This window comes from Pagrus pagrus (genome assembly GCF_965226575.1).
Source record: "Pagrus pagrus genome assembly, chromosome: 4".
Lineage (NCBI taxonomy): Eukaryota > Metazoa > Chordata > Actinopteri > Spariformes > Sparidae > Pagrus > Pagrus pagrus.
In genome coordinates this window covers 23,994,771-24,008,030 of record NC_140188.1, presented here as the reverse complement: position 1 = coordinate 24,008,030, position 13,260 = coordinate 23,994,771, and the positions used below count along the sequence as shown (strand labels likewise).

General features: G+C 39.5%; 1 protein-coding gene across 3 annotated transcripts in view; it reads right to left on the bottom strand.

The window, feature by feature from the left end:
* The window catches only part of gdpd5b (glycerophosphodiester phosphodiesterase domain containing 5b), a 46,180-nt gene that overhangs the window by 11,897 nt on the left and 21,023 nt on the right, over positions 1-13,260 (bottom strand). For all 3 annotated transcript variants that reach the window (XM_084350595.1, XM_084350596.1, XM_084350597.1), the window contains exons 3-8: positions 5,988-6,091; positions 3,850-3,943; positions 3,588-3,647; positions 3,086-3,184; positions 1,586-1,679; positions 204-349 (exon numbers count right to left, since the gene is read on the bottom strand). In XM_084350595.1, the coding sequence (XP_084206721.1) occupies positions 204-349; positions 1,586-1,679; positions 3,086-3,184; positions 3,588-3,647; positions 3,850-3,943; positions 5,988-6,091 (597 nt within the window). The remainder of the gene's footprint in view (positions 1-203; positions 350-1,585; positions 1,680-3,085; positions 3,185-3,587; positions 3,648-3,849; positions 3,944-5,987; positions 6,092-13,260) is intronic.

Below are 13,260 nucleotides of genomic sequence, written 5' to 3'. Positions count from 1 at the left end.
ATTTCTCTGCTGTCTCCTCCCCATCAGAGTAAAAGTAAGTAAAAGGTTCCATATACAGAGTCGCTCATTGTCATTAACATAACTGAGGTAAGGGGTTTTACCCTCTGTAAAGCCAATGTCAGGTAGCTTAAAGTATATGGCAGTGTGAATACAATTTGTAACCTCTATCATCGGATTGGATGATTAGAGGTCAGGTGACTGACCATGGGGGCCCCTTGATGGCCAATAACATCGGGGCGTTGTTTGAGGGTGGCGGGGTCCATGATGCAGGGAGAGGTGATGTAGAGGGGCACCACATAGAGTCCCAGTAACACACTGATGTACAGCAGTATGACCACCACCTGGAATTCTGGGAGAAGACAAGATAATCAACAGTTAAGGGTGATATTATTACAGTGAAAGTGAAAAGAAAAGTTGAATGGAAACCGGGGAAATGGTTAGCCTAGCTCTGTCCAGTGTTGTTTGTTTGATCTGAGCAAAAAACGTGTAAAAATGACAATCATAAAGAATGTACACACAAATTTGCCAAGCCCGTCTCTTTTTAGTAAACATCCTAAGCATGGACATAGATAAACAAATTCAAGCTACAGCACCAACATTCATGAGAAAATGTTGATTTGACATATTTTATGTTTGATGCAAGTAATGTTCAGTATCATTTATAACTACTCACAGTGGCCATCAACACTGACATAGGGGGCCAAGGGGATACAATTTCCCCTGCATTTACCTTAGTGTAAGTGAGTGATGCGGTGTGAGTGTGTGTGTGTTTGCAGGTGGACACACAGACACACATGCAGGGTAATGTATTTGTTTCAAGGTCAGCTCCGGGGTGGGGTTGAGTAGACAACTCTTGTTACACACACAGGAGACTCGCAGCCTTCATCTGCGCGCGCACACACACACCCTCACATCCTCTTTGGTATTCACACTCCACTCTGCATTAAAGCAGGCTGAAGTGGGAGTGAAATGGCCAGGACCTTTTCATTGCGTCAAGTCTCTCCATAAGCACAAACTAAAATGTAACGAAGGACAAAAGATCCCTTTAATTAGTTTTAAATGTCTCTCACAGTACAAAGGACATACTGCCTTGTCCAGTATGAGGACAGTCATAAAAAGGAAAGTTCTGTAACTAACAGCAAGTGAATGTATCTCCGAATGCATCATTAAATGAATGAAGAGTGTTACTTCTAAATAAATTGTGTGATTTACATGACCAAGAATTTACAATGCTATCTGGTAATAATTTCCTTCAGAAGACAGAAAAACTGCTGAATAAATGATACTGACTTTCATTTATGTAGACAGTGATCGCAGCGAGAGTCTGACTACACACCAAGAGCTGCTAATCCCCAAAAAGGGTCCTGTGCTCCGGGTGAAAACAATCCAAGGTGTCCTGGCTGGAAAACATCACATGAGCCTGTAGGAATGTTCGTTATCTCTGACACCCTTTGTGGAGGTCCTGGCCTCTGTCTATATAGTGTTAATCATTCACCACTCTTCCTGTGTGTGCACGTGTGTGTGTAGGAGATGGATACAAGCAGGTGAGTGTAACTCGTATGCTGTGTTGTAGAAGAAAACGTACTCGTTTTTTCAGAGCGGGCGACCTGTCCGGCCACAATCCATGACAGTGCTGTGATCGCAGCGAGAGCCCCGATGTGCAGGAACGGACCTGTGGCCTGGACAGAGGTGTGAGGCAGATGATGTAGAGAATTGTAGACAAAGGGGAAATAAGGGAAGAGAATCAGGGTTTACAAGAGATGACAGCGAGTAAAGGAGTAGAGAAACAAAGAGAGGCTTAAATTACAGACATTATCGGCTATTCAGAGATAAAAGCTATCATTTGTAGAGGCATTCAATTTTAATGGCATCAGTTTCAGTGGAATTGTGCGTCCACTTCCATAATCTCACAGTGAAACGGTAATCACACGCTTCTCTCGACTCCTTGGATATTGGTTAGCTGTTAGAGGTCCAGTGTGTAGGATTTAGGGGGCTCTATTGTCAGAAATGGAATATAATATTCTTAGTTATAAATAATTAAAACATACTTTACCATTAGTGCATAATCACCACAAACTAAGAATCGGTGTTTTCATTACCCGAGAATCCGTTTTTTATGTCTACAGATGGAGCAGGTCCTCTTCTATCGAGTCCGCCATGTGGCACTGCCATGTTTTTACAGTAGCCTAGGACGGCTCAAGTTTTTAGAGGCCACCACAGGGAAGGGGAAATGTGAGCGGTATTGAGCTGATAGCAATCTGCAACCTCACCAATAGATGCCACTAATCCTACACACTGAAGCTTTAATTCTTAGCAGGACAAATATGAATTGAGCGTTGTGTCACTGCAGCATACATTTAAAATATTACTCTTTCTTGCGGAAAATGTTGAATATGGAAATGTAATCACAAACAACTCATTACACTCCTAAAAATTATCCACATACAGTTTGCTTTAAAGGATATTTTTTTTAAAGAGTACAAAACTAGATAAATATATAAGATGTGTATATAAACACAGCTGTTGCAGGTGGGATTGATAGATATAAAGACTGGTATTTGATTTGATACCAGGCTTAAAACAGGTATTTGAGAACTTTCACTGAAAACACATAGGAAGTTTTCAAACAATCTACCCTGGACTTCCTTATCCAGCCAACTGTGTTTACAGCTCAATTAGTTTATTCAGTGTTCACAAACCAACGGTCAAAGTCCAGGTTGTTGAAAAATAGAGGGTGGCTCTGTATCACAACAGTTTAGTGCTCAAAATTGGCATCATCAGTGATCATTAGCAAGAGTGGCTCCAGGGTAAGACAAATTTCATTTTACTGAAAAAACTATTACACTTGATGGGGCCTGTACCAAACAAACGTGTTTTCTGACATCTGGAGAATACAATTTGTAGGTCAGGACATGCTGCTGCACTACAGGACTTCATTATAATGCTGTGTTTGTCTCGTATTTTATCTTTATTAAAAAATAAAGCTTCTGCAATTTGGATGTCGCACTTGGCCTGAGAATTTGATAATGTTTCGATTAACTGTTCAATCCTACTTCAGGGCTTTCCTGTGTTTCAGTCTGCTAACCTGCAAGGAGATGGGGACAACATCCCACTCTTGGCCCCATGTTTGATTAACAGATATCACCCCAACAATAGTGGTGAGAAGAGCAGCGGTAACTCCTATCTGTGAGGAGAGAGGGACAGATGCACACAATCAGAGAGGCTGTCATTTTGGATAAATACATGTACACGCCCACACAAACCCACGCCACAGAATAACCCCAAATAGCTCCAAGCCCTTCCCCACCCCAAACACTGTTTGTATTTGGATTGCTGATAACATTTTAGACCAGGTCATTTACTGAGCTTTCACAACCCTCCTGGGACTACACGATCCAAACTGTAAGTTCAGGACGAGTTCAGCTGATCGACAATGACAGAGCACACACGCAGACACCAAAAAAACAACAGAGAGATTGACACATATGTAAATCTCACCCATCCCTTTCTGCCTCCCAATTTTCACCACCCACCCCCCGACACACTAACACGAACACTGTTACTCATTCCCACATTTGGCAAATTACCTTATGGAGCCAGTGCAAATTCAACTGTTGCCCAAGTGCAATGTGGCAAAGTGCTAAAACCTGAAAACAGAGAGAAAACAAGAGACACATGTAAGAGTAGAAAAACAAGTCTGCTGCCTGGCAGATCTCAACTTGCTCAACATTGCCACGTGTATAACTGTTACAATGTCTGGAAAGACATGCAAACAATTCAAAAGCTTCCAAATCACTGCCAGGGTATTATGATGAGCAAAATATGTTTAACATCTGATGTTGGACTGACCATTAAAAATGCAATGTAGGTGAAGCCAGCAGCAGTGGTGGCCAGGATGGGAACAGTGCCATCACTCCACTCCCCGGAGCGGTTATAGAGGAACCTGACAGAACAAGAACAAGAATAACATTTCACTTGCTGATAGCTCACCTGCATTATATCATTGTTACCCTGGGTGAAGAGTTGAGAGAATTCAGTCTTTTGTGTTTTTAAAAAGGCAGTATTTGCCATTTTCACTTTAAACCTTTAACCTTTAATTCACTTACAATTATGTAAATAATTACACTTTATAGAGAATAACAGCCTGCAAAAGTTATTTGCTAAATGGATAGCACGGTAATGTGACGATAAGGGTCTTAAGCGTTATCAGTTTACAACAGATATGCAAGACGGGTAAAAGGAAGGTTAAAAAAACGAGCACCCAAACAAAACAAAAACCTTGTGAGCAACTCATAAACTACTGTAGATTGTCTGCAAGTCAAAGACCTTTGAAACGGCAACAGACACACATCAAGTATCCTCGAGCTTAATGCTTTATTGTTGCAATAAATCCAGCACAGATACGACAGACAGCAGCCTCAGTGACTGCAGACACTATTGTTGGGCCATAGGGAGGATTCAGACCAGAGAGATTATGTGATTATTATATTAATGGCTGAATGGCAAATTATTGACAGCTGGTTTCTGTCTTCTGGGGAACTTTAGTTTGGCAAACAGCAGCAGAGGCAACAGCAAAGTGAACAAGCCATGTATCACTTTTTTTTGCAAACAGATACAGACAGACATAGTTGCTCAAAAGAGTAAAGAGTGTGTGTGTGTGAGTGTGTGCTTTGACATGTCAGTCTGGGCCTATAGCACTAATCACTTTCAAAGCCTTATCAGTGATTCCAGTGGCACAGAGCCACAGCAGGGTCACTTAGTGCTGATGCTCCCAGCCCCTTGTGAATATATTTATACTGCAGATGGACTGGGACACTCCCTGCTGCTAAATCACTAGAAGACATAAGGGCAGGGATGTCATCTCCATGATTATCTGTGCAGTCCTTCCAAAAAAGCAGGAAGGAAAGCAGGGGAAGTGGATATTTTCTATTAAAAAGTCTCCATATGGACCTACAGAGATTAATAAAACACTGGTGAGATTGAGGATAAAAAACTGGACTGTGGTGACTGATTGGGAGACTGAAAGACAAGGGTGACAGCAATAGATGTTCTGAAAAGGGTTACTGAAGGTAAAAGAGAAAAAAACAGAAGGCATATAATAGAGATTGGATTGGGAAATCACTGCATTGGGAAAGGGATGTGAGAGGAGGTAATGAAAGGAAACAGAGGATATAGAGAAAAAGGTGACATTGTGGAGGCTACTGAGAGCAGGTGGAGAGGGGGAGGGGAAAGGTAGATAGAGAGAAAGTCCAGGGTATGTGACATTATGGGACACAGACAGCAGTAACCATTTTCTACTAAAGCATGTACAGGATCATGATTTAAAACAATACATAACGTCAATTTTTTACCATTCGATTGTAATGTTAATTTATTGTTATTTATTTATAAGCATGTGGCAGAAGAATATCTTGGGAGTCGTCTCATCCGCAGCTTGCAGAAGGTCGAAACTTCATCCATCAATACATCATTTTAATGTTCTGAATGGTTAATTATACGTAAATTATCTCTGTAAGTTATTTCACCTTGAGGTATCTTTTTTGAATTTCACCAACACTTATTGCATGAAATAATGGTAACTCTTGTGCTTTAATGAAAATTGCATGTGTGGTTTTATTTGAACCCTTTACTTAAAAACAAATGGATTCTGCTAATAGGTTTGGAATAAGTTTCGCTTTTGGTTTGCTTGTTTTGTTTTCAGTCACATAAATAAGTGGTCACATAAAAGCAACCACCAGGGGCTGAGTCATTGACAGAACAGGAAATATTGGTCAAACCATCTCAGTTATGTAATGATGTAATCTGTGGAGGGCTCGGTGGTATCCGGTCAGATTAAGGCAGAGGACGGATTAAACAGCTGATTTAGGAAATCAACAAGCCGACAAGCATGGATACAATTTATTTACAGCTAAAACAATATGGTGACAATCTGGCTCAAGTTTGACCTGACAGCACTCAGGAACAATCGGTTATGGTTGTGTACTCACCAGTTGAACTCGTTGTAGTCGTTATGTGCCTCCCACCAGAAGTAGAACCAGACAAGCAGCAGACAGAAGGTAAAGAGGAGGATGAGGGACCACAGCAGCTCCCACTATGAACATGCAAACACACACACGAATACAATTAATTTTGGTGATACTAAAAAGCACATTTACTGGTCTCTGACGTGGCAATTAATGCAGAGCAGCTGTGAAGGCTGCAAAAACAAATGAAAAAAGATAAGAGAATTCTACTGTTGTGGACAGACAGCCATGACGCTGAATCTCTGTGGGATGAATTTGTATAACTTATCGGCTTAATAAGCACAACTTCAACTTTTACAGAAGATCTTCAGAGACCGGCAGAGTTCATTAGAAGTAAACTTATACACAAACTTTCCTACGTTGAGCACATGATGTCAACCTGGCTGCTGACCTTTGCTGAGAGTATTCCCTCACACACTTTGCTCATTATCAAGGAATGACTTTTAATAACTTCATATGCAAGCTGACTAATTACTGTCATCCTCTGCCATGAACTTTTGTACCATGGCAAATATTAAACTGGCGACATCTACAGATACAGAAACACACCCCTCAGCCATACTCAAGGGCATACGTGCATGCAGGCATGCTCATCTTCATTTTTCTCAGCATACGTTAAAAACAACCCTTTTTGTGTGAGTCAGACAAGAACCGTTTGACCTTTTCATAAACCATAGAAATTGCTTATTATATAAAGAAAACTCCTGAAATAACTGGGCAGCAGCAGTATTTGCCTACTTAAAATGTAGTGTGACAAAACCACAAACATATACGATCACATTCTAAGATAAACAAGTAGTTAGGCTTCTTGAATTATGACTTTAATTGTGTCATCTCAAAACACTGCACATTTTGTCAGTAATCTTTTCTTTAGATGACCTTGGGGAAAAAAAGTCACATCACATCAAAACGTCAACTCTAATCGTAGACATTAAAGATGTCAAGTGTCTTTACATGTCCTTAGGACGGCTAAGACTTTTAAACCAAATATGTGCAAACATTTGCATGAACAGTAAAGAGGTATTTACCATGAATCGATATGTCATTTAGTGCAAAAATCATGTGTCAGATATATGTATAGTTGATCAGCATTTTGCTGTACCCTATTTTTGGGGTACGAACTGAATATCATTTTCAGTGAGAACAAAAATCCATACTGGTAAGATGCTGTCTGTATGTTCTGCATGTGTGTATCGTGTGCACGATTGTGTCAAGATAAAGACACTCAGTTAAGCAACCTAAGCATATCAGCTTGAATGCACCATTGTTGTGTGCACCGAGGATCAGATTATTATCGCCTCGACCAGCTGATGCGACACACAGGTAAGACAGTCCGTCTGACCCGTTTTAAACTGCTCTCAGTCCCAGTATGTTTTTTTGTTCCTAAAGCTTTTCAAGTGCTTAATATGGAAGTTTTGAATCATGATTCAATCCACTTCCTGAAATTATTTCAAAACAGTGCAGCATTTGAAGGTCATATTTCGACCTGAGGCTTGTTTTAAGAGCTTTTCCACATTTCAGCAGGAGGACCTGGGGTCAGATTTAATGTGGAAATCACAATGGTATGAAGATGGGTTATTACATTGCTGGGCATGATTATAGCATAACAGAGAGCAGTTGTACAAAAAAGGGAAACAAGCCCGGGGGGAATGCTGCTCAATCCCATCTCATAAATGGGCATGGCTTCTGAAGTACATTTCAGAAGTGTAAGAAAAACAATATTATGCAAGAAGGTCCTCATTCATCAAATAATATGGGCATCAAATAACGCTGGCTGTCTTTACAAGAATGAAATGAAACAAAAAGAAATAAAGCTAAAAAAAACTTTTAATAAGTTTCTATCATTACTATTAAACACAGCAAAAGCAAAAAACAAAAACAAAACAAAACAAAGCATTACCTACATTCAGATATGTCCTCTGACGAAGAGCACAGCAAATCACTCAAGTGATAAAAAGGTTAGCATGGTCTCTGCGGGAGGCATCTCTGCTCAGTGATGACAAAGCACCGACTCTGGTTCCCATGGTCCTTAATAACTACCTGGGAGATTGTTAACCCCCTACCCTTTCATTCATGTACCCACCTCCCCCTCCCCTGTGGATTATGATGGATGCATCCTGAGATGCCCCTGAGAGAGAAATTCATGTGTTATGCACACTGAGGTTTCTTTAATTAATCGGATAACCTAATCAACCCAATGTCATTTCTGAAATCTGATGCTGATGATTTTATTATCCATTATTAACTTGCACTACAACATTGGCTTGAATATAGCAATTATATACAAATCTCTCTTTTTTCTGCTCCACCACCCTTTTCTTATCATTACAACTATGCACATAATAAAAACTGACAAAAACAAAAGTACAAAGTGGAGATCAGCTTGTCTCACAAGTACAGTTTTTAATTCCATCTTTGATTTTAAGTTATGGACATTTTGTATGTTTGTAACAGCCAAGTAGAAAATATTTAGCTTTGACAGTTTTTGTAAAAGACAAATTACTTTTCTTAATCTCTCTCGTTAGGTCTGATGTTCGCTCTCTGTTTGCCAGCTAACTCAGCAGCAGTGCTTGTCCAGCCTGCCTCGACTTGGCCTGCACTAGTGACATCACATTACCATTCTGCATGGCTGGCATTTTATCCCATGGCACAGTCTGACAGTGAGGCAACAGAAATCTATCAGACCACCATAAACTCTGGGAAGTGTCTGACTAACAGCGTAGGCTCACAGTCAACTGTGCTTTGTTCGAACAATTACTCTGATTGGTGTAGTGCTGTTCTGTTCTCCCTTGGAGAAATCATAGAGGACAGAAGGGACAAGTTCTCCTTGGAAAGACTCAGAATTAGCTTGAATTTAAATTAAATGATGGGGTGTGCTGTAATTAAAACGTAATTCAAAAACTGTTGGAATGACTTTTAAAAAACGATCAGACAGGGACCTTTTCTGAATGTAGTCTAGACAGCTGCGATGGTTAGGATTGATTTTATTTTAAGAGTGGTGAACAAATTAGCTTCCTAAACCAAAAATACTGAAAAGGTACTGAAGAAAGAATAAGTCCTACAGAACAAATGCCATTGATAAAAAAGAGGGGTCAAATGGATCAGGAAATATTCATTGTAGAATTATAAACACTCATATTAAAACAAACAAAAAAAAAACATTCCTGAAAACCCTCCAGTTGCACTGTGCTCTCTGAACTCAATGCTATAAAAAGACAATTTCGAGTAATATATCTAAAAGGATCTACAGCCCTTTTTAAGTGTTGCAGATTTGAAGAGTGTTCAACCATTTTTATTAAGGGATTGCATCGAGGTTTTGAGCAAAACTGTTTAGAACCAGAAAAAAATGTAAAACTGATATATCATTGCTGACTCATTACTGCGCCAGAAGAAATTGCCTCAGTTAACATCTGGGAAAAGCAGGTGTGTGGAGAGAGAGAGAGGACAACTTTGGGCCTTTGTTCAAAAATACACAATTTTACCTTTCTGCTTCCCCCTGTAAATGTATGTGTCTTGACTTCTAACAGCTCAGAGCAAGCCCAGTACAGTACATTACAACTGAAGGAGCAAATAATCTTGCAAAGTTTAAAGTGCCTAACATAATTCTGGGAAGCCTTCTAAATTATAGCACTGATTTTCTTGTTGAGCTGACACCATCAAGCTTTTCAATAAACACTTGTTTGAGCTCCACTGCCTCAATGGTGGGTCTTAGACAGCCCAGCATCAAGTGTTTTAGGTTAAATCTAGTTAACTGAATTTAAGTAATTAGTTTTAGTAAATACATTGCTAAACAGAAACCATACTCCTGTCCAAATTTTGCAGACCTGACGGTAATTTGTGGTAAGCTTGGTAAATATTGTCTTTAGTGCATGGTGAATATCATTTGTGGTGCCAGGAGGATAGAGTTTACCAAACCAATTTACTGTAGTTACAGTAGATTACTTATAATTTAAATATATATATATTTTTTAGGATTTTTGGCACTTTCTATGTTGTTCTTTGGGACAAGCTGGTGGCGATCAGATTAAAACCATGCAGAAAATATGGCCATATTAAAATGTGAACAGTAATTCAGGTCTTTTACTTTATAATGGTCACAGAGATTTTCTCTGGTATTCGTTTTGCCTACTTTTCCCTGTGAGGATAGCTGCTAATGACATTGTCAACATGACTGAATGACCTGTGCACCATGTTTTACCTCCAAGAATGCTTCAATATGTCATACAGGATCTAGCCTACAATATAAAGTTATATCCACAGGATGACTATTACTCACACTCGACAGCTGCTCCACAGCACAGTGCATACATATATGGACAACACATGCTTGGTTACTTAGTGTACAAAAGAAAACACAAACACATGCTGCATGGTTACATAAACAATGCAAATGCCAATACTATCTACTCTGATTTGCATCCGATTTGCAGGTCAACCTTGGGACGAATATGGAACCAGAATGCATTGTTCTTTGACAAGTGATACTAAATAAATAAACAAACGCATTCACACATTGAAACTCTTGAAGCCCTCTCTAGATCCACAAGTCAAATTGTGTATTGCTGTGTTTGTGTGCAAATTTATTCAAGCTGTCAAATCTACACATGCAGCTTAACTCCAGCTCCCTTAACAGCAGTACACAGGGAAAGAAGCACAGCTCAACAGCCAATAAATCACACAGCCAAGCATGTGGATTACTAGTGTAACAATAACTGCACACAACCACTTTTTGTAGAACTGATGTATGAAGCAACACGGGAGACATAATGAAGCATGTTTGGGTGTGTGCTGGTTAACTTAATGTGTATGCACTTTAAGAAGAAAGTGTCCTTGCATCATGTACAGTAGGTCGCTATGTACGGTATCACAAGACAACACTTTTTGTGCTCGACTGATTATCTGCTTCAGGCTGTGATATAACTCTGGAAATGACAATGCATGTTGACATACGGCAAGATAAGACATCAAAAAAGACAAATCGTAACCTCTTGTATTCTCTTTTAACTGCATTGTAACCTCCATGCGCTACATTCAGCAGTACACTCTTCCATCACATGCACAGTTATTTTTTCAGCATCCCATTAAATAGCAATTCAGTCAAATAACAACCCACTGCAGGCACTGTTTATTCTCCCATCACATGTGCAGCCCACACTACTGCCAAGACTACTGCAGTGTCTGAGCCAAAGGACTACAGTGAGGAATTTATTTTTAAAAGTATTAAATATATTCAAACAATTAACCAGCAGATAGTAGCCAAAAGCCAAGGACACAGTTTTTAATTTGTAAACAGCTAGCTAAATATGTCCCATGTGGGATGTAGCTTGATGATAGTCCTATATAAGGATTTCTTTTATCAAACTCTTTTCATTAATCTTTGGAAAATTAATCAACTAATTTATTGAAAGTTCAATTGACATAAACTATTTTACGGCATGGTAAAGCTTTTGTTTCTAACTGCATATACATGTTCAAATATGTGATATGTAGAAAAGGCCACCTGCAAAATCCAAACTCAAAACAAAGAAGGGACCACATATCACCAGAGCAGTTGCTAATTTCAGCAAGCTGTTGCTGCCGTTGGCTAGTTAGCTCAGTTAGTCATGCAGCTTGCAGTCCGGACTGTGAGCTCGCAGCACTGGGGGCATGTTGGTACTAACACCACTAGCACTGGTTAGCATGACAATTTCAGTAGATATTTCTTTAACATAATCCACAGACATATCATCAAAGCTACATGTTGCACCTTTAACAGCACCTGAGCAAATTACCCCTATATTTCCAATATATTCATGTTATATCCTATTATTTCCCATAAATCCCTTGTAATCCCTTTGGAAATGTTCACCTCGATTATACCCAGAATTTGCATCCCCATACTTGAGCTTAGAGAAAATGTCAAGCAGGCTGCTATTAAGTTCAAGGAATATGTTTCTGTATTTATCAGATATAAAATATGTTTTGACAGCCAACATTAGTCTCCTCTACAAAAATAGACAATTAACATTCACGTATACAAACACCAAGTTACTGTACATATATATGGTAGAGATCATTTCTAACCAGATCATTTCAGTGCAGAGCTCTGCTACCATATAGACAACACACAATTAAACGATGCATTCAATTAGATGGCAGCTTGACTCAGTATGCTGCCACTGAACATGCCAACACTGTGGAGAGAAAATATGGTGTGGGATGGTCCTGAATCAACTCACTGTCAAGAATAAATACAGACGGATCCAAACAAACACAAACATGTTGATGCGTGCCAATAAACTTGAAACCTCAAGTAAATGTAGGAGAGACATTTTCAGCTCACATACCGCTTTAAAAAAAAAAAAAAGCAAAGCTGCTTTAGCTGTTCATGTTCTGCTGACGGTGCTTCTTTCCCTGTGAGGCACAGTCAGGCCGAGCCTCACATGCCTCTTTGCCTCCATCTTCACTGGATTTAACACCTCGGTCCCTTGTCACATTCCTGAACATATCCAGATAAGTCCCTGGCATTTCACACACTGCTGCTGTGCACAGCTCTATAATGCATTTATACCAGCAGAACAATGCACACAATGTTAACTTGTATGCAAAGGTAGGAAGGTGGCCCTGATAATTGAAACTAACCAAATACAGAAATAACACCGTAAATGTATTTTACTGACAAAAATGTTTAATTTTCTGATACTTAATGTGTCGCTTTATATGGAAAGGCAGTCAACATTGTTTGCTGATCCATAATTGTTTCTCCATTTTAACCATCCTTAAATCTGATCACTTCTTTGCTGTGAGAGGGTCACATGCGAGAGGATTTTTGTCACAGTATTTGTGGTTGTCATTAACTCCTCAAGCAAGATCAACACTCTCGTACCAAACATGACTCTAAGCATGAGACTTCTCGAATCACAAGCAGTGCCAGACCGTCCACCAAAATGTCCATACACCTAATGTAGTTGAAATATTCTATACTTGCACTGCACATTGTATGTATGTTCTGAATTTACTAGATGCTTGGGATTACCCCTTTAAAAGGCAGATCACATACCAGACAATATGACAAAAGTCACTTACTCTAGGCATCACGGGGGTGAACAGTCACACACCAGGAAGCGGACTGTTGATTTACTAATCACAGCACATAAAGTAAATATGTTGTTCAGCAACAACCTTAGCTATCAGAGCACTCGGGTGATAACCGGTTTATATTTTAGAGTCTACATACCGTAGCTGCTTTAGTCCCTTA